Below are 21,056 nucleotides of genomic sequence, written 5' to 3'. Positions count from 1 at the left end.
AGCTCATGAAAGCGAAAATCTTCCACCAGAATTGCAGATATGTGGGCGTTGACAGTCATTAAATTATCTTTTATTTTAAAGTTATTCATTGGGAGTAAGATGAAACAAGTGGTACAGGTTGACACCAATTCTTTCCATCTAACTAAGGGTTGTAGACCACCATCCACAGTGCAACTCCCAGAACATCTTAGTCTTCTTTGCCCTGGCAGTTTACCCTCATTGAGAATTTAGGGTGAATTTAACCTGAAATGTTGAACAGGGCCAGACCCATGGTAGGTGCTCAATAAATAACTGTGGAATTGATAGAAAGGGAGCTATTTGGGGTTAACTTAAGAAGCTTCTTCCTGGAACGTGCTTAAATGCTAAGTGTATTTCTGTGATGAATTGTTCTGTTCTTCAGGATTTAAAAACCTGCCTCTCGAGGACCAAATTACCCTCATCCAGTATTCTTGGATGTGTCTGTCATCATTTGCCTTGAGCTGGAGATCATACAAACATACGAACAGCCAATTTCTCTATTTTGCACCAGACCTAGTCTTTAATGAGTAAGTACCTATTAATTAATTAACCTTCATAAAATAAACTGAAGAGTTATTCATTATGCTTTTTTATATGATCTCTAAACAGATGTACCTTTGTGAAAGAATCCACTGATACATTTTTAAGAGTTAAAAAGCTATCATTCGAGAACTTAAAAATTACTTTTTTACAAAATTATAATGTGCATATCTGAGTATACATAAATCAGTGTATACAGATCTCACATAATAGTATGTGGGAATTGTCCCAAAGAAAGACAATCCAATTGACTCCCAAAAGTTGATTGGTACAAAGCCACAATTAATAGAAAACAGTCTCATTTGGTATCTACTCCAGTTGGGGAGACTGTCTAATTTCTAGGAAATGTGAATGTATAAAATGCCAGTTTTTGAACGTATTCATATAATGATTCTTTTGTTAACAGTATACAGCTGCTCAATGTGTTTTCATGACAGTCATAATTACCCTTCTTTGCGATCATAAGAGAAGCCAAAATGTTATTTTGTAGTGAAACATTTTTAGTTTTATGATGCATTTTAAAAAGATTGAAAGAATTGTAATAGATTTTTCCTTGGCCGTGAATTCCTCCCTATGCTAAGTTTACATTTTAATATTGTTTGCATTCTACATTAGCACATCTCGTTCATGTTTATATCCAGCCATGCTTCTTTGTAATTGTCGGGTCAAGAAATACTTAAAATAAAAAGGAACATTTGAATGGTGATAGTAACCATAGCCATAGTCTAACAGATGGCTGTCTCTAGAGATATGAAAATAGGGGTTTTTCAGTGGGGAAGGAAGCAGATGAGAAATAGATTAGTGATAAAAGAGAAAAGTGACAAGAAAGATACAAAGCGGACATGTAGTGCCAAGATACCTAAATTGTCCCTGTGGTAGTTTCCCTGAGAGTGTCACTTCACCCAAATACAGTGGACTGTGGAGGCAGTTTTAGCCCAGGATAAATGAAGAGCATCAGCTGTTGGTTCTTGGGATGACCGTTCTTTTGGCAATTAGTCAGAACAAATAATTCCACTAGTGCATAAATTTTCACCAAAAGCATGAAGTGAGGCCAAACAGCTGACATGCACATTTTAATTTATTTGTTTTCCTCAATAATCAGCTGATATTATTAAATAGTAAGCCTGTTTTTAAATATGGTCTATAAACCAAAAGGAAAAAATATTTGGGTTCCCTGGCTGTCCAGTGGTTAGGACTCTGTTTCCACTGCCGCGGGCCCAGGTTCAGTCCCCGGTTGGGGAACTGAGATCCCGCAGGCTGCTCCATGTGGCCAATAAAAGAAAGGGAAACACATTAAGGTGGGTCTTTGTTTTAAGAGGACATGTGGGTAAATGAGAATCTCTGTTAGTGCCATCCCGAGTGTCTCCTTTAGGTTTTGTTTTAACAGAAGATTCAAGTGGAAAAAAAAAAGAGTGGATATGTGAATGTGTATAACTGACTCACTTTGCTGTACACCTGAAACTCACACATTGTAAATCAACTCTACTCCAATAAAAAATTTAAAAAAAAAAAGATTCAAGTGACCCATTTAATCTTATTCAGTGATTCTGTTGATTCTTTGTCATAAAATATGTATAATATAAAATTTTCCACTTTAACCATTTTTAGTGCACAATTCAGTAGCATTAATTGCATTGACATTGTGATACCACCACCATCACTCTCCATCTCCAGTACTTTTCTCATCCTCCCAAAGAGACACTCTGGACCAGTTAAGTGGTAACTCAGCATCCTCCTTTCCCCTAAAGCCCTGATAACCTCTGGTGTATGAATTTGCCTCTTCTAGATAAATGGAACCATATAATACGTGTCCTTTTTTGTCTGGCTTATTTCACTTAGCATAATGTTCTCAAGGTTCATCCTTATTGTAGCATTTATTAGAATTTCATTTCACTACTGAATAATATTCCGTTGTACGTATGTAGACTTGACCTCATTGTTCGCAGATTTCATTTGTGCTTTGCCCTTCTGGCACATTTATTTGTAACCCCAAAGTCAGCATTTGCAGCACAGAGCGCATAAGTTTGAGGTACCCAGCATGTACATTTCAGCTGAGACTCTGCCTTTTTGTTTCAGCTCTCATATTGCACACAAGTGTCTTTTCCATGGTCTATTTAGTGCCACATTTTTTGCTTTGTTGTGCTTTCTGCTGGTGATTTCACTATTTAAAATGACCCCCAGGCAGAGTGCTGGAGTGCTGTCTAGTTCCTAAATGCAAGAAGGCTATGATGTGCCTTAGGAAAAAAATACAGGTGTTAGGTAAGCTTCTTTCAGACACGAGTGACAGTGATGTTGGCTGTGAGTTCAATGTTAATGAATCCATAATATATGTTAATAAGGTGTCTTTAAACAGAAATACACGTAAAACAAGATTATGTATAAACGAATTGATGAAAATATGATGATCAGTAGCCCCCAGGAACCTCACCCTCTATGTCTCCTTGGAGGAACAGCTCAGTATTAGCTAATTTAGTGTCTACTCCAACTTTGTAGAATATGGTTACTGTGTTTTTACCAAATAAAAAGAATTGATCACATTTTGTTTATCCAGTCACGGGCGCTTGGGTGGTTTCCACCTTTGGCTGTCGTGAATAATGCTGCTATAAACATTTGTTTATAAGTATCTGTTTGAGTCCCTGCTTTCATTGCTTTTGGATGTATACTCAGGAGTGGAATTACTGGGGTATATGGTAATTTTGCTTGTAACTTTTGAGGAACCATTGAACTGTTTTCCACAGCAGTTGCACAATTTTACATTCCCACCAGCAGTGTACAAGTTAAAAGAGTAGCAAGAGTTCCAATTTCACCATCCTTGCTAACACTTATTTTCTGGGTTGTTTTGTCTTGTTTTTTATTTTTTTAGTAGCTATACTAGTAGGTATGAAGTATTTGTGGATTTTTTTGTTTTCATTGAAATATATTTGTCATATAACATATAAATTAACATGTAAATATACATGTTCTTTGATACATTGTATGTAATATGATTACCATTGCAGCAGTAGTTAGCACCTCTATCACATTACATAATTAACATTTCTTGTTTGGGCTGGGAATGATTAAGATATTGTCTCTTGGCCAGTTTGTTTATTATACTACAGTATTGCTGTCTGTATTCACTATACTGTGCGTTAGATCTCCAGGACTTATTTGTCTACTAGTTGCAACTCTGTCCCCTTAAGCAGCGTCCCTCCTCTTCCCCCATCCTCTGGCAACCACCATTCAATTTTCTATTTTTTTAAAGTTTGGCTCTTTTAGATTCCACATATAAGTGATCTCATACAGTATTTGTCTTTCTCTGTCTGACTTATCTCATAGTAGGTGTGAAGGGCTGTCAGTGTGGTTTCGATTTCCACTTCCCTAATGACTAATGATGTTGGGCATCTTTTCATAGACTTGTTGGCCATTTGTATATCTTCTTTGGAGAAGTGTCCATTCAAGTCCTTTGCCCATTTTTAATTAGGTGGTTTGTCTTCTGTTCTTGAGTTGTAGGAGTTCTTTATACATTCTGGATAGTAAACTCTTAACAGATATATGATTTGTATATTTCTCCCATCCTGTGGGTCATCGTTTTACTCTCTTGATAGTGTTCTTCGATGTACTTTTAAAATTAAAGGTTTTGATTTTAATGAAGTCCAGCTCATCTATTTTTGTCACTATTAATAGATGATACTTTTGGTATCATTAATTGTGTGCAAACATCCAGGTGTACAGGTTTCAGAGTCCAAAATTGTAGGAATACTTTTTCACAAATGAAACTTAGGGGAAAGTACCTTATATTTGAAGCCTGTACACCTTTAAAATTAGTCATTGAAAAAAATTAATTTTGAAAATTGTCATTGAAAATTAAAGTCATTGAAGGCTTTTCAAAGTAAATAAGAAACCAAAAAAGGAAAGAAAAGGTCATATGAGCTCCATGCATTTGTCTGTTCTCGAAAATATTAATAGAGATAAAATGGAAACAAAAAAAAGTTGCTTTCTGATGTTATAATAGTTAAATATGATATTACATAATTGTTACAATGAACATTTCATTCCCTATTCTTAAAACTTTTGACCTCAACCCCAGCCTAGACTTAAGTTTTCTCTCAACTAAAAAGAACAGGGCAGAGTTGTGTTTTTCAAAGGAGGAGGGAGGACCTACTCCCAGGAAACATTTGGAAATGACATAAAGCCTTTTGGTCAGATCCCATCAACAAATAGAGCTTGTGGTAACTCGATCACTAGGTGCCATCACAGACCCAGTGCTTTTTAGGGAAACTAACAGGTTACAGAGGATGAGTTGCAGCTGAAGTTTGCACATTCATGCTTCATCCTACATTCATTGAGGAGATATTTACTAACTGTTGTCCATTTCCTAAGCAGTGGTTTTAGAATAATGAAATACATATCCAGTCTCGTGGAACATACAGTCTAATGGAAGAGACAGCAGTTATCCAAAAAAATCCTAAAATTATCATTGTGATAAGTATTGAAAGAAGAGCGCTTTGAGAACAGTTAATGGGAGGTGTTGGTATAGACAGGAAAGGCTCCCCTCGGATTGATGAAGCTGGTGTCGTCCAGGGGAAGGAAGCATAGGAGGAGGAAAGTTGGTCTAGACTAAGGGACCAGCACTGAGTACAAGGCAGTGTTGTGATGGACTGGGAGAGAAATGCAAAGATGTTGAAAGGCAGAATCAACAGGAGTTGTGAGTGGTTGGATTCTGATAGAAGTTGGAGCGGAGGAGGGGAAAGTAGGTGTGTAAAGTGACTTTCATGCCTCAGTCATAAGTGCCAGGGAAGACATGACACCACTCACTGGGCTAGGGAGCCAGGGGAGAAGACCAGGGTTTGGGAGGGGAGAGCATGAGACCACTCTTAAACATGTTAAGACTGAACTGCCCTTGACATGTTATCCAAGAGAAGACATCAGACGGGCAGTTACCTATACAGATCAGACGCCTAAAGTGAGATCGCGCTGGAGAGACAAATTTTGAACTCACCTTAGAGGAGGCAGTTAAAGGAGGAAAGACAGGAAAGTGTTAGGTCACAGATCCCAGAGAAAGAGAGGGCTTCAGAAAAGAAGCTATGGCAACCAGTGTAAGTCAGGAACTGGAAAGCTCGAACATGCCTCCCCCATGCCTGCCAACACCTTGCACGTTCCTGTCTTCTGAACCAGTCCCCCTATGGGCATTGGCTGAGGGCCATACCTCAGACTCTTCACCAAAGAGAAGGAAACAGTCTGGCATTTTGTGCAAGGGAGTAATGCATGCCATTCAGCTGAGGATAGAATGCACTGGTGGGACCCTCCCCTGCTCTCCCTCCCACCCGCGACTGTCTTGAACCCCCTCTTACCCGCACTGACAGCTCTTTCTAGGCATCTGTGTCCTTCCCTTGTTTGACTGGCACCTCTTCCTTGAAATCACAGACTCTGTCTTAATCATTTTTTTAATTTCCAACCCGTGGCATTGTGTCCAAGGCATAGCAGGTTCCCCATAAATATTTGCAGAATAAATGAATTCCTGAGCAAATGCACCAATCTGTTAATCGATCTAGATGTGGTTTCTAAGTTAGCATCGCTAGTTACGAGGGTGAAGTTTATGATCAAGAAGTGTGATGCGGGGAAGCGTTGATTTCACCAGCAGAGGTGTTGCTGTATTTAAAAGGGTGAAGAAAACTTGAATCGTTGATCATGTGTGTTTGCCTTCACCTGTGAAACAGATCTGAACGTTCCCAAAGATCTTATCCTTCAGCTGTGTACTGGGCTTTATTGGAGTTGGAGGAAAGATGCCAAGTAGGGAATAATTAAGGAAAATATTCTTTCTAAGTTTTTATTAAACATTGGGGTGAGGATATGAGTTAATACTTTAAATTAGAATAGAACTTTTCTTATTATAAACTCCAAACTTTTCAAATATGTGTTAAATGATTCATTATTCAATTTCACCTTGAAACAGCTTATCATATATGGCTCCAGATCACGGCAAGTATGCAAATGTCTTATCAATTTCAATGCACATATTAAACCTCCCATTGAAGCCTGTGATGAAATTTCTTCAATTTTTTTTCTAAATTCTGAAATGAAGGTTCAGTGTTACACTCTTTTAAGTTTCAGCCAATATTTTAAAATTAAAAGCATATATATAGCCTTAGAGGACTGGGGCGGGGAGGGGAGGGGGGACTCGCGGGGGAGGGGAGTCAAGGAAGGGAGGGAATACGGGGATATGTGTATAAAAACAGATGATTGAACTTGGTGTACCCCCCAAAAAATAATAAATAAATAAATAAAATTTTTAAAAAGAAAAAAAAGCATATATATATTATTAATTTTATTGAAGTATGGTTGATTTACAATGTTATGATGGATTATTATACAGTATTATTATTGATTATGAAACTTGATTTACAATATTATTTCTGCCGTACAGCAGAGTGACTCAGTTATACACATATATTCTTTTTCATATTCTTTTCCATTGTAGTTTATCACAGGATATTGAATATAGTTCCCCGTGCTCTACAGTAGGACCTTGTTGTTTATCCATCCTATATATAATAGTTTGTATTTGCTAACCCAAACTCCCAGTCCTCCCCTCCCTCTCTTCCCCCTTGGCAACCACAAGTCTGTTCTCTGTGTCTGTGAGTCTGTTTCTGTTTCATAGATAAGTTCATTTGTGTCGTATTTTAGATTCCACATATAAGTGATATCTTATGGTATTTGTCTTTCTCTTTCTGACTTACTTTGCTTAGTGTGATGATCTGTAGGTCCATCCATGTTGCTGCAAATGGCATTATTTCATTCTTTTTTACGGCTGAGTAACATAAAATTAAAAGTATATTCAAAAGCATGTTTATATTGTTTCAAGTCAGAGCCCAATAAAAAATGTATCGGGGCCGTGTCCCTGTCTTCCAAGCAGGGATCAGTGTGTCCCCACGGGGCCCCAGGGGGTTGGAGCTAGACTGTGGCACACCCCACCCTCGCCTCCTGGGGGGCTGATTGATATTCCTGAGCCGTGGGAGGTGCCTTCTGTGCCTGGACCCTTGGCTCCAGCAGGGTCAGGACAAGGGCTGGGGTGCCGATGAGGCAGCCAGGGGGTGGGATGAGCCTGGTGCAGCATCCCCTGCGCTGGCTCCATCTGCTTCCCCCTCCATCCCCAGCCTCTCTCCCCCTCCTCTGTCCCCTTGCGGCTGCTTTCAGATAGGGTTTCTTACTTCCCTCTGCTCATGGGAACACTGAGCTGTGTAGCTTCTGTCGTTTCTAGCCTCTGACCATCTCCCTTTCCATCTCCCCTCCCCACTTTCTCACTCCCTTCCCCCCTCACCTCCACCCCCTCCTCTTTCCTTCCTCCCTCTCTTTCTTTCTCTCTTTGTTCTCTCTGCATCTCTCTCTCTCTCTTTTTCTGTCTGTCTGTCTCTCTCTCCCACCCACAGACCCCTGTGCCTCTTTTCCTGCCACTGAAATACTGAAAAACTCAGCGGCCTTCTGAGATTTTTGTTGTTTTATGGCAATTTTTTACTTCTGGGTCAATATGCAGGAATAAACTATAAAAGAAGAAAGCCCTCCTCTGTCTCCATCGGACCCTCCAACACTCTAGGCGCTGTACCAGCACCCGGAGGACTAAGGTCTGTGGCAGAATGGGCTGAGCACTTGGTTTGCTGGGCAGGACTCAGAGCCCCCCCCTTTAGATGGTGCATGAGCTGCCTGTCTCATCACACCTCCCACCACCACCTGCCCTTTCGCCCTCATCGCTCATGCCTGGCCTCTGTAGATGGCTGAGTTTGAGACTCCTCTTTGAGTTTTAAAGAAAAACAATGTCACAAATAGAAATGGTCATTCCTTGTCTGCAAAGGGCAGAAGCATTGCAGAGCAAAACTGTCTTTCTTTTGCACAAAGATAAGTATAAAGGACATCTTGCTACCTGAAGGAGGCCAGGCAGAGGAAGCTGCAGGAGAGGGTACAGTGGGGCCTGAGGAAGTTTTATAAGCGACAAACAAGAAATAATCATTCAGTTATATATGAGGGCAGAGTAAAGGTAAGTACAGTCTCAAAACAGGAGGTATTTCTTTTTCTTCTTTTTTCTCTCTTTTTTAAACAGTTTTTCTTCCCCTTTATCAATCTAATGTGGTGATGAGAAGTAGAGTTGGAGTCAAAAGGTACTTCCAGATATTTCAGCAGAGGAAGTGAGGGGAGGGAAGTTCTTGAAGGAATGGGTAACCTGCTCACATCAAGAAAAGTTCATCACAATATTCCTGTAATAAACCATAATGGAAAAGAATATGAAAAGGAATAGAAATATATGTATAACTGAATCACTTTGCTGTACACCTGTAACTAACACAACATTGTAAATCAACTATACTCTCATAAAAAAGTTCCCGAAAGGAGTATGCAAGAGACAGGGATCTCCCTTACCTGAGAAAAATGAGTGCACTGAGGAGAGCAGTGTTAATGTAAAACTAAAGCCACAGGTAGACATTCTAACTCACTTCTTGTCCTGTGTTTTTTTCCCCCAATCCCTGCCTCTTATTTTGGACCACTCTGTGGAGGAAGAGATAAGTGATGTTCACTCAGAGCGTTCGTTCAATAAATATTTCATGAGCAGCTTGAATACACCAAGCACTGTTACAAACTCTGGGAATTCAACAGTGAACAAAACATTGGGCTCCCGCTCTAGTGGCAGGTGGGTGGGGTCGTGGAAAAGTGAAGGCAGCATCCTGAGGAAATCCCCCCTTCCGTATCCCCAGGGAATGCAGTAACATCCTTGGCTCAGGTAACATCCTTGTAGAAGACCACGAAAAAGTGGTATTGAATATAGTAAGAGGCATTTGAAGGAATTCTGTCCGAGGATTTGCGAGCGCCTTTGGTTAGCCCCATTGATGACCTTTTGGTGCTTTAAAAGATCCAAGGTCATTCCTGACTCAGGCCTTTCACACTTGCTGTTTTCTCTGTGAAGGAGGATGGTGCATTCTCACCTTGTCTTAGCTCAGAGTATTCCTATGCAGACAGATTTTGCCTGACCATCAGACCTCGAGTAGACACCCCCCTTGCCCTGCCCAATCCCTCCAATCATATCACATGTTTATTGTCTCTGTATCAGGTCCCCTGATCCCATAATGTAGGCTCAGGGAGGGGAGAAAGCTGGCAGCCTGTGTGGTACACTTTTGCATGGCCAGCACCTAGGATAATGTCTGGCATTAGTAAGTGCTTGATGAACTAATTAATTTTATTTTTTTCTGGGTTTTTAAAAAAATTTTATTGGAATGTAGTTGATTTACAATGTTGTGTTAGTTTCAGGTGTACAGCAAAGTGAATCAGTTATGCATATACATATATCCACTCTTTTTAGATTCTTTTCCCATATAGACCATTACAGAGTATTGAGTGGAGTTCCTTGTGCTATACAGTGGGCCCTTATTAGTTATGGTTACCAGGGAGGGAAGGGATGGAAGGAGGGATAAACTGGGAGATTGGGATTGATGTATACACACTACTATATATAAAATAGAACTAATTAATTTTAAAATGCTATTTGCAGCATTATTTCTTCATATAAACTCTGTGCCAGCCAAATTAACCTTTCTTTTCCCTTCATCCTGTCTTTCCACTGCTCTGCCTTTGCTCCTAATATTTTCCTTTCCCCTTCCCCAAGCCTAACCCAAAGGATGCTTCCTCTCTGATCACTTCTCTTACCATAAATGTCAAGAGTGACTTGCCCACTCCCCAACTGTGTTTTTCTGTATCAATTTTTTCTACATCAGTCTTTTGGTGCTTTCTGTGTGTGTGTGTGTGTTATACATTTTTACTCCAGATATAGTGTAAACTAGAATACAGGGAAGTATTTTAAAATTTTTCCTTAATGTCTAGCAACATGCTTTCTACATAATTGGCACTCAGTGATGATTTTTACGTTGGTTATGAGTCTTCTTGCCAGCACAAGGGTCAGAAGCAAGATTCCTGATGTGGGTTTACCCTACGGTGCTTTTAGGGCTTAGCATGTGAACTTAATGAAAAGAATTTCTCTTTCAAGATTGACTTCAAGGACACTGTTGTAGGTTAATATTTCTTGCGTGGCATTTCTCACAGTGTACTTGCGAAATTTCCTAAGTCGTTAATGAAGCTGGGTAATTGCCAGTATAGTATGAAATTAAAGCAAAACAAATAGGAGACTGCAAATGGAATGAACTGTTTAAGCTATTTATAACTATACTGGAATCACAGAGTAGTGGTGATGCAAGAAATATGTGCCAGCTTTACTCTGGCTAACTAGAGGGAGCTATTTTTCATTTTGAATAAAAAGTCAAAACCAGTTTAAGATCATATGTTATGTTTAAAAGGCTTAGTGTGGCTAATATTAGCATGTTGCTCTTTCTATCAGTTAATGCATTCAAGGACTTTGGTCTCTTCCGCTAAAAATACTCTTCAATACAAAATAAACTCACTGGAGTAAATTTCTTTATTGAGAAATCTATAGAGAAAAAACAGTTTTGATGCAGTGATTATTTTGCAAGATAGGGCAAGTGGAAAGGAATAGATTAATCACTTAACACAACTAAGGAGGGCTCCAGGCTTCCTCCCTTGACACACAGATCATAAGACACAAAGATGGTAGCTTTGACAGCGCCCCTCTGGATTGAAGGAGAAGGACATACCTGCTGTGTCTTGATGTATAAAGTATTTTCTGAACTTGTCTTTAGACACTTCTAGAACCCAAACCGAGTCACATGATTATCCATTTGTATTGTATCACACATGAGGGATGACTTTGGTTTTTTATCCCTCACTTCCACCCATGAAACCCTAAGCTAATTTAATAGGGTTGTGTTTTTAGAGAGCTCAGAAGAAGTTATTTAATTTTTCTTAAGTTCTGAGATTAATACTTTTCTGAAAGAAAGAAGTGGAAAAATGAAGAGAAACCAAAAAAAAGAAGGTCCTATGTGGAGACCTTCTGCCCGCTTATTTAAAGCTCATCTGTGTATCCGGGTCATTAGTGCTACAGCAGGAATGTCACTGAAGCCAGCATACACAGAGGTGTTGTAGGCTTTGTCTAACTGGGCCCATCTTCTGTGCCCATCTACCTGGAAATAGATGCTGCCTCAATGCAGTTAATGGAATGAGTAGTTTATAAACTCCTAATTCCCTTTCTGCTACAGATGTGGTATCCCTCTCTGTCTTAGGCACTGCAGACTGCTATAACAAAACCCCATGGGTGCCTTGGTTTAAACAACAGACATTTATTTCTCACAGTTTTGGAGGCTGGAAGTCCAAGATCAGGGTGCCAGCATGGTTGGGTTCTGGGGAAGGCTTTCTTCTTGGCTCGCAGAGAGAAGGCTGCCTTCTTACTGCCCTCACGTGGTGGAGAGAGGCAGCTCCAGTGTCTCTGCTGCTTCTTGGAAGGGCACTAATCCCGTCATAGGGCCTCCATCCCATGACCTCATCTAACCCTAATTACCTCCCCCAAACCCCACCTACTGATGCTATCTCATTGGGGGTTAGCGCATCAACATATGAAGGGTGGCGACACGAACATTCAGTCCATAACACTCTCCATTTACATGAATACTAGGGTGTGAAAGTGATTGATGATCAAGTCGTTTACAGGGGGTATTTGAAGGATTATGAGCTGATGCTGAAAGCTGGTGAAAGGCATTATGCTATATGCTACCTCCCACACATTATCCTATTTCATCCTTACAGTTCTGTGACGTGGGAATTTATTACCCCTCTTTCAAAGATGAGGAGACAGAGGCTCAAAGTTTCGAGCCCAGATGTCTTTTAGTCCAAAACTCAGAATTTTTCAGCTACTTCAAAGCTTGTACCCCTTGACCATGGAACTTGATTTTTCAGGCAGTTACACAGACTAGATCTTTGGCACTAACATTGGTTTCATTAGGTGATTTCAGAGACTGTACATATTTGGAACCTTTACTGACCAATCATGTATCAACTTTCATAAGAGTTACTCTCTAAAATGGATGAGAATATGTCCAATGTATGAAGAACACAAGTGGAAAAATAAAGTGGGAAATAAAATATTCTTAGAAAAACTGGAACTTTGGTTCAAAGTGTGACTTAGTCTTCCAAATCTGTTTCCTTCCACTGTGATATCACAACACTGTTTAAGAGCTCCGCTGTGGAAGATCTGGGGCTCAGTCCCTAACTTTGCTGATAAGTCCCTCAATGCTGTCAAGTAAGTGAGTTAACTTCACTAGACCCTCGTCTCCCCTCTGCAGAATAAGGAAATTGGACCAGATCAGCGGTTCACAAATGTTTTGTTCTCAGAATCCCTTTTATGCTCTTAAAATCATCGAGGACCCCAAAGAGCTTTTGTTTATGTAAGTTATAGCTGTTGGTATTTACCCATATCAGAAATTAAAACAGAAATTTAAAAAAATATTTATTGATTGACTTATTTTAAAATAACATTAACCTATTATATATTACATAAATAAGACAAACATAACAGCATAAATATTTTATGAAAAATAACTTTTTTCTAGAACAAAAAATGTAGAAGGGTGGCATTGTTTTGCCTTTGTTGCAGATTCCTTCAATCTGACTTAAATGAAAACAGTTGCCCTCTCTTATCTGCTTCTTACATCCAGCCTGTTGTGATTGGTTGTTTGGCCAAAGTGTAGGAAAAAGATTCAGCCTCACGCAGACGTGTAGTCAGAACCTCTCAACTTCTGGAAAGGGTCCTGGGAACACCCCCGCATCCTCAGACCACACTTTGAGAGCCACCAATCTAGGTGATGTTTAAAACCCAATCCAGACTCTGGTTCTGCTTGGCTTCCTGGAAGCTTCACTCGAGGTCTGGGTCTCTGTTTCCTCGTTTAATTATCTACATCTCCACACTGGAGAATCCAAGCTCAGTAGAACATTGTCCCTGTGCTTAAAGGGGGCATGCCGTGTGCCATTAGCTCTATTTGATGCTTTTATATGAACCACTCCTTTATAGATAATCATATTTTAAAACAGGTATTATTATCATTGTTTTATAAGTGACACAGCTGCCTCAGGCAGAGAGCCGTTCAGTAGATTATCCAAGATCGCATAGCCATGGAGAGGTGGACCTCAGATGTGAGCCCGGGTCTTCCCTGAAAGCTCCTGCTGTTTACATTACACCACGTGTCTCCTCTTATCTACAAAGTAATGGAGATGGAAGTGTCTCAGAGGTCCCTTCTGACGTCTTACGGTTTATGATTCTGTAGTTCTGCTTTACCAGTCAGATAACTTATAGCTGTGAAAACTTGTGGTTAGAATGAGGTCAGTCATAAAGGAGGAGGAGGGAATTCCGTAGCAGTCCAGTGGTTAGGACTCGGCGTTTCCACTAGGGGGCGCAGGTTCAGTCCCTGCTTGGGAAACTAAGCTAAGATTCCGCATGCGCGCGAGGTGCGACCAAAAAAATAAAAAAGACAGTATAAAGAATACCCCGATCACTTCCCCTAAAGTGAAAAGTAAATCTTTTACTTTTATCATTTAGACAAAAGAAAGGGGAAAAAAAGAACAGCGACTGGCATTTCTCTAGTCGGGAGTAAATATTGAGAATATCTGCAATGTGCAAGGCTCTGTGGTAGCTGTTGTAAGGGAACCACAGTGAAAGTCACAGGTTCCATCCTCCAGACTTCTATCAGGTGATTGCTGAATTAAGATGTAGACACATGTGAAGAACAGGGAACCCACCAACAGTGGAGGGAATGTAAGTTGGTGCAGCCACTATGGAGAACAGTATGGAGGTTCCTTAAAAAGCTAAAAATAGAGCTACCATATGATCCTGCAATTCCACTCCTGGGCATATATCCAGAGAAAAACATGGTTGAAAAGATACACACACTGTATGTTCATAACAGCACTATTACAATAGCCAAGACATGGAAATAACCTAAATGTCCATTGATAGATTAATGGATAAAGATGTGGTACATGTATTCAATGGAATATTACTCAGCCATAAAAAAAAGTAAAATCATGTCATTTGCAGCAACCTGGATGGACCTAGAGGTCATACTAAGTGAAGTCAATCAGACAGAGAAAGAGAAATATCATGTGATACCACTAATCTGTGGAATTTGAAAAAATGACACAAATGAACTTCTTTACAAAGCAAAATTAGACTCACAGACATAGAAAACAAACTTACGGCTATCAAAGGAGAAGGGGGAGAGGGATAAATTAAGAATTAACAGATAGGATTGACAGATAAACACTACTATATATAAAATAGATCAACAACAAGGATTTACTGTATAGCACAGGGAACTATATTCAATATCTTGTAACAACCTATAATGGAGAAGAATCTAAAAAGGAATAGATATACATATATGTATAACTGAGTCACTTTGATGTACACCTGAAGCTAATACAACATTGTAAATCAACTCTACTTCAATAAAAAGTTGTTTGTTTAGGGGAAAAAAAAGATGTAGACACATGAATAGCATTCTGACTAGATGAAGAGGGAATGATCAATGACAAAGGGATTTTTCCTAAGGTGGGTGCTCCAGGAGTATAACGACAAAGTAACTCCTTCAGGAAAGCTGCTGGCAGAACCATCTACCTTTGAAGGCTGTGCAAGCCTCTAAAGAAGGGTTAGAATCGTGCCAGGCAGAGTACAGAGGTGCTGTGTGCAGTCCAGGCACAAGAAACCGTCCTGAGCAGAAAAGGGGATGAGTCTCTGAGTGCAGAGTTGAAGTGATGGAACCACAGGGCCTGAAGCACTGGGGGCTCACTCTCCAGAGTGGAGGGGGCTCTTTCTTTCTTCTTTTCCTTCTGGCAGTTTCTGCCTTCGCTTACCTCCTTCCCCCTACAGCCATCCTTTTCCTCCATCTCATCCCATCCCATCCTATCCCATCCCTCTACTTCTGCTTGGTCCTTCCCCTTCCTCCCCATTTTCTGGCTTTCTCTTCCCCATCTTTCCCTCCTCTCTTCTCCCATCACTGTCTCTCATGTAGACTGAGATGTTATCACCAAATATCACATTTACTGGATAAAATTGTTACATCAGAATGTCTTAACACTTAAATGCATTAAGGCTTTTCTACACTCTTCCCGGGGGAAGAAAACTGACGATGCAAACTTGCTTTTTTACTTCACTGTGACCGTGGTGCTCTTCTCTTTGGGGTGGTCACCCTGCATGGAAAACTTTTTCTCACAAGCTCCACCAGTTTTGCTCTTGAAATCATTGAAATTCCTGTTCCAGATGTTACTTGAAGGGATGACTTTGCCTTTCTAGTTTTTATTGTATTTTCTATTTTTTCTAACTGCAGGTCTCTGTCCTTGTGGCAGAGAACATTGACTCCAACTAGCTGCCCACACCCTCAACTGCGCCCCCAGTTCTTGGTACTGAGCACGCAGTGAGGGGGCTTGAGTGGCACCCACCTCTCTCTTAAAAGTGCCAAAGCTGGTGCCCAGCTGAGGACTGGGGTCCTGCCTGCTCCAGAGACCCCAGGGAACTAACAGTTGTGTAATGTGAGCCTTAACTCTCTTGCTTCTAGACGGTGAACACAAAAACCCAAAGAATCATTTGTTTGTCATTAAAGAGAGACTCTCTGGCCCCTTCGTTCTGATTAGAGGAAGTTCAGAAGTTCACAGAATTTCTGAGTAGAAGAGAAGGTTAGAAAATGTCAGTTGTGCTCCTCTGCTGTCTTGACTAGCAGTTTTCTACAAGCAGATTTAAAAAAAAAAAACAAACAAAAAAAGAGGTGAACTGTTGAGGCTACCCTTTGACTAAGCATTGTGTTCATGTCATTCCGTGTGCATGTGTGGTGTGTCCTGCTACTGACATTTATGCTACTTGTGTGGTGGCCTGGGGGTGTGATTCTGAACCCCCCCCAATCATGAATGATGCAGGTGTTCACGATGTCCTGAACAAAATCTGCTTTGTGACAGATGTTCAGAATCAGTAATAAGAAAGGGCACGTGGCTAATCTCTGATAAATTAATTGAGTCAAACATCATCTTTGTTTTTTAATTTAGGCAGAATAAAAAGAATGAAATGATGCCATGTTGTAGCAACATGGATGGACCTAGAGATTATCATACTAAGTGATTAACTGAAGTCAGCCAGAGAAAGACAAATATCACATGACATCACTTGTAAGTGGAATCAAAAAAGAATGATACAAATGAATTTATTTACAAAACAGAAAGAGACTCACAGACATAGAAAACAAATTTATGGTTACCAAAGGGGAAAGGTGGGGGACGAGGGATAAATTAGCAACTGGGGAGTAACAGATAGACACAACTACATATAAAATAGGTAATCAACAAGGACCTACTGTATAGCCCAGGGAACTCTACTCAATATTTTATAATAATCTCTAAGGGAAAAGAATCTGAAAAAGAATAGATACATGTATATGTATAACTGAATCACTTTCCTGTACACCTGAAACTAACACAACATTGTAAATCCACTATACTTCAATAAATTAATTAATTAATTAATTTAGTCAGATGGATTTATCAGCTTTTAGAATGAGTCAAACAAAACAAACTACCTTTCACCCAGAATTATGGCACCTGAAAATGTTTTCTAGCTCCCGTTTGATTAATAAATTGAAGAAGATCTGTAATAACAGCCGCTGGAGGTTTAGCTATTTTCTTCTTCCACAGCAAGACTCTCAAGGTAGAAGAAGGCATCTATGATCCAGTTGCTTCTCCATCCTAGCACACACTGCTGAGGCCACCTCTGCACGGGTGAGCCGCTCAGCTGTTGCCTTGGAAGCACAGCTGCACATCCAGGCTTCATCAGAGTGAATGTCCTTCTTTATAACCTATGGCAGGTTCTGGCTGCTAGAAGAATGTGACTTTTGCCTCAGGAAGAAAATGACTCCACAAATTGCAGTTTAATACAAAGCTTTTATCATACCAGGAAAAAGTGATTTGCTGTCACCCTTTACCCAAACAATAGCCTAGCTACACTTCTAAATTCAGCAATTCGCTTTGTTCACATTCTTGAAATGTGGTAGTTATCAAGTGGAAATTTGACCTTTTTATGGCCCCTTTTTACAAGTAATGAAACTATGGTTGTTTATTGAAATTAAGCAATGTCTTTAAGTGTTTTTATATGTCCAAAATGCCCTTGTTTGAAGCAATAGCTCACTGTAGGTTTTCTGTCTTCTGTTGAACCATCTGCAGTCTGCATACTGTTAAATTTCCAGAAATTTACTTTTGAAGTCTACAGCCTATGAAAATAAGGCTTGATAATTTAAAAAAAAAATTTTCACAAGAGAATATTGTTCTTTTGTATCCTTTCTGTGTGTAGAGCGATTCTGGCATACCAGAATCTTTTTTTTAAATTTTTTTGAAGTATGCTTGATTTACAATGTTTTGTTAGTTTCTGCCATACAGCAAAGTGAAACAGATATATGTATATATGTATACACTCTTTTAAAGGTTCTTTTCCCATATAGGCAATTACAGAGTATTGAGTAGAGTTCCCAGTGCTATACAGTAGGTCCTTATTAGTTATCTATTTTATATATAGTAGTGTGTATATGTCACTCCCAATCTCCCAATTTATCCCTCCCCTCTTTCCCCCCTGGTAAACATGGTTAGCACTGGTTAAGTCTCATAACGTTCCAAACATGTTGTTGGGTATTTTAACCTGAATGTAACAGTTGAGTCCAGGCTCTGAGACCAAACAGCGTGGATTCAAATCCTAGAATTTGAATTTTTCAAATTTTCAAATATTTTCAGCGAGGTTTGACTTCCCAGTTTTCACTTGGAATAGGTAAGTCACTTTATCTAGTCAAGAACTGGAGCCTGCCTCTTTGTCAAGGACATATATAAGCTTCCTTACCAAAGCTAAGAATCAGAACATTTGGTTCACTAGGTCTTAAAATGTCCAGGGAATAATGAGACCAGTCTGTGTGCCCCTACTCGAGAGGCTGCTGTCGGTAGGAATGCAGTGCCCGTCGTATTCACCTGTGCGCCTGTACCAAAGGCTCCCACTCCTGGTGGAGATAATAGATGGTGAGCCATTATTCTTGTAATTATTCTGCGGTTTGCTGGGTTCCTTACTTCATTCCAGTGTGAGGTATTTAGTCATACATCTCAGGGATAGGTGTGTCTCCCGTGACACAGTAGGTAGCGTCATGAAAAGTTGCTTAGAAATCACTTTTTAAAAATTTTTTTATTATACGGGGATATGTGTATAAAAACAGATGATTGAACTTGGTGTACCCCCAAAAAAATAATTAAAAAAACAAAAACAAAACAAAACAAAAAACAGTACAACAGTAATATCTCCAAAAGCAGTTAAAATGTATTACTGAGGGATCCAGAGGTCTTTGGTTCATGTCAATTGTACCTACCAATATTACTGAATAGGTGATTAAAACTGAGAAAGTTTAAAAAAAAAATTTTTTTTATTGACGTATAGTTGATTTACAATGTTGTGTTAATTTCTGCTGTACAGCAGTGACTCCGTTATACATATACGTATATATGTGTGTGTGTATACATTTTTTATATTCTTTTCCATCATGGTTTGTCCCAGGAGGTTGGATATAATTCCCTGTGCTATAAACTAGGATTTTTTAAAATGAATTATAACTGGCCTGTGGAAATTCACAATGCAGTGAATACTAAGATTAAACCTTTGGTCAAGCCAAAACGTTTTTGTCATGTGATTTATCACAGATACCCCCAATTTGCTCTAAAACCTGTGCTTTTTACAGTGAGTTATGGCTGCATGTTTCTTTCCTCTGCCAAAAACATGTGCCCTGTACCCAAAAGAAACTGTGCTGACGCTACGAGTATTTAAAAAGATAAGGTACAAAGGACTGTTTTACCAAAAACTACATACAAATGAAGTATGGTAAAAAATAAAAATTTCTAGATTTCTAGGATTGTCAGTGGTAAATTACAGTTGCTGTATAACCAGACCCTTTCTAGATCTTTCGATTGTCACATATTCTTTTCATCTGTGTAACATCCAATCAAGTCAGTGGAAATTGTGATGCGTAAGTCAAGGGCAGTTCTATGAAGCATATCCCTTCTGGAACATCAATTAAGGTAACAAACAAAACTCTGAGCTAGCTTTTAACTATTACTGGACTTGCCCATGTAAAATTAATAGAGAATACATGAATGTTATGGAGATCATTGGAAAACCACTCCCTCTGGCACATCTGTCCAGTAAAGCAAACCACAAACAACGTTCTGCAGTGACTCTTAAGTAGCTGAGTTCTGCCCTGGCTGTTAATAAATGATGTAAATACTATAAAAATGAACAGACATCAAAACTGCGACTAGCCAAATGGTCCTCCTACAGATATATCTTGTTTGTCCGTTAAGGAAAAATCTAGTGACTATGAAAAAAAAAAATAAAAACCATAAACTGGCATAATTTGAATGCTCAAATTGAGGTCATTTTTATTCTAATTAAGATTTGAAAAAAAGAACTGTTTTTGCATGCTGTTTTTAGGAAAATAACAAGCTTGAGACAGGGACCATCTGTTACACTGACCATGTAACAAGATGTTAGATTTATTCAGACATAATGATGTGGTTTGCAATATCAGATGGAAGGTCTGGTCCTTCAGATCTGCTGTGAATATCTGTGTGCACCACAGCACACAAATTATTTAACTCTCTGTTGTAAGACTGACACTATTGCTGCATGCATTCCAACATTGTATCACACACACCGACACAGACACACACACACCCCTGGGGCAATTTATGGAAGTAATAGCATGTTAGCACACAGGTTTATTAAGAGGCTTCTTCTTGAGATCCAGAGACTTCAAGGAGGTCAGCCGTGAATGAGCACTTATTTTCTTTGTTTATATTTGAAGAGCAAAGTCTGTGAAATTCATTGGATTTACCTGTTCACTGTAGCTATCAGATGTTTATTTAGCACTCACATAATTTTGGACCTGTGCACCTTACAAAAATCAATCATAGAAAGATATGTCTTAGTATCCAGAAGAAGGACACAGACTTTCCAGGTGATGAGAGTTGCCTGTTGTTTGATGAAACAATAGGATAGCCCTTGGATTCAAGGGCTAAAATGGAATATTTCAAAGGTTTATTTTTCTAGGTCCTTACTAAGTAAAGTGATGTCTCACATACCTAAAAGGTGTTTGGATCACAGAGGTACAGTTTGGTGCAGTATTGCTAAAGGATCTTCAGTTTAAAAATGTCACTGTACCTTCCATAGGCTCCCATAGGTGGAAGGGTTGGGAACCTCTTGTGCTTTGGCATTTATGAAATCAGCCAGTGTGAAAGGATTACATTTGTTAAATGTGAATTCTTGGAAAGAGAAAGGAGTAATAAAGGTAGTTCTGTTTTCCCTCCCTTAGGGTACCAAAAGTACAGCAGACAGGCCTTTAAGGAACTGTTTCTGACTGATTTTTAAAACTATGGCTTATTAAAGAATTTTCACTCTTCCTGCTTTCAGAAAGCATTTAGTGCAGGTTGCAGTAAAAACACTGATACAGTAAGACTAACAATGCATCAAAAGACAAAAAGGCAAAAGGCAAGTAGTAAAATAGAGGAGGAAGAAG

At 39.4% G+C, this 21,056-nt stretch overlaps 1 protein-coding gene across 4 annotated transcripts in view; it reads left to right on the top strand.

The window, feature by feature from the left end:
* Window positions 1-21,056, top strand: part of NR3C2 (nuclear receptor subfamily 3 group C member 2) — a 337,688-nt gene that overhangs the window by 268,510 nt on the left and 48,122 nt on the right. For all 4 annotated transcript variants that reach the window (XM_057728082.1, XM_057728081.1, XM_057728079.1 and 1 more), the window contains exon 6: window positions 401-545. In XM_057728082.1, coding sequence (XP_057584065.1) covers window positions 401-545 — 145 coding nt within the window. The remainder of the gene's footprint in view (window positions 1-400; window positions 546-21,056) is intronic.

Source organism: Hippopotamus amphibius, chromosome 3, assembly GCF_030028045.1.
Source record: "Hippopotamus amphibius kiboko isolate mHipAmp2 chromosome 3, mHipAmp2.hap2, whole genome shotgun sequence".
In the NCBI taxonomy this organism is placed as follows: domain Eukaryota; kingdom Metazoa; phylum Chordata; class Mammalia; order Artiodactyla; family Hippopotamidae; genus Hippopotamus; species Hippopotamus amphibius.
The sequence above is the reverse complement of the archived record's forward strand: the minus strand, read 5'-3'. Positions and strand labels throughout refer to the sequence as shown.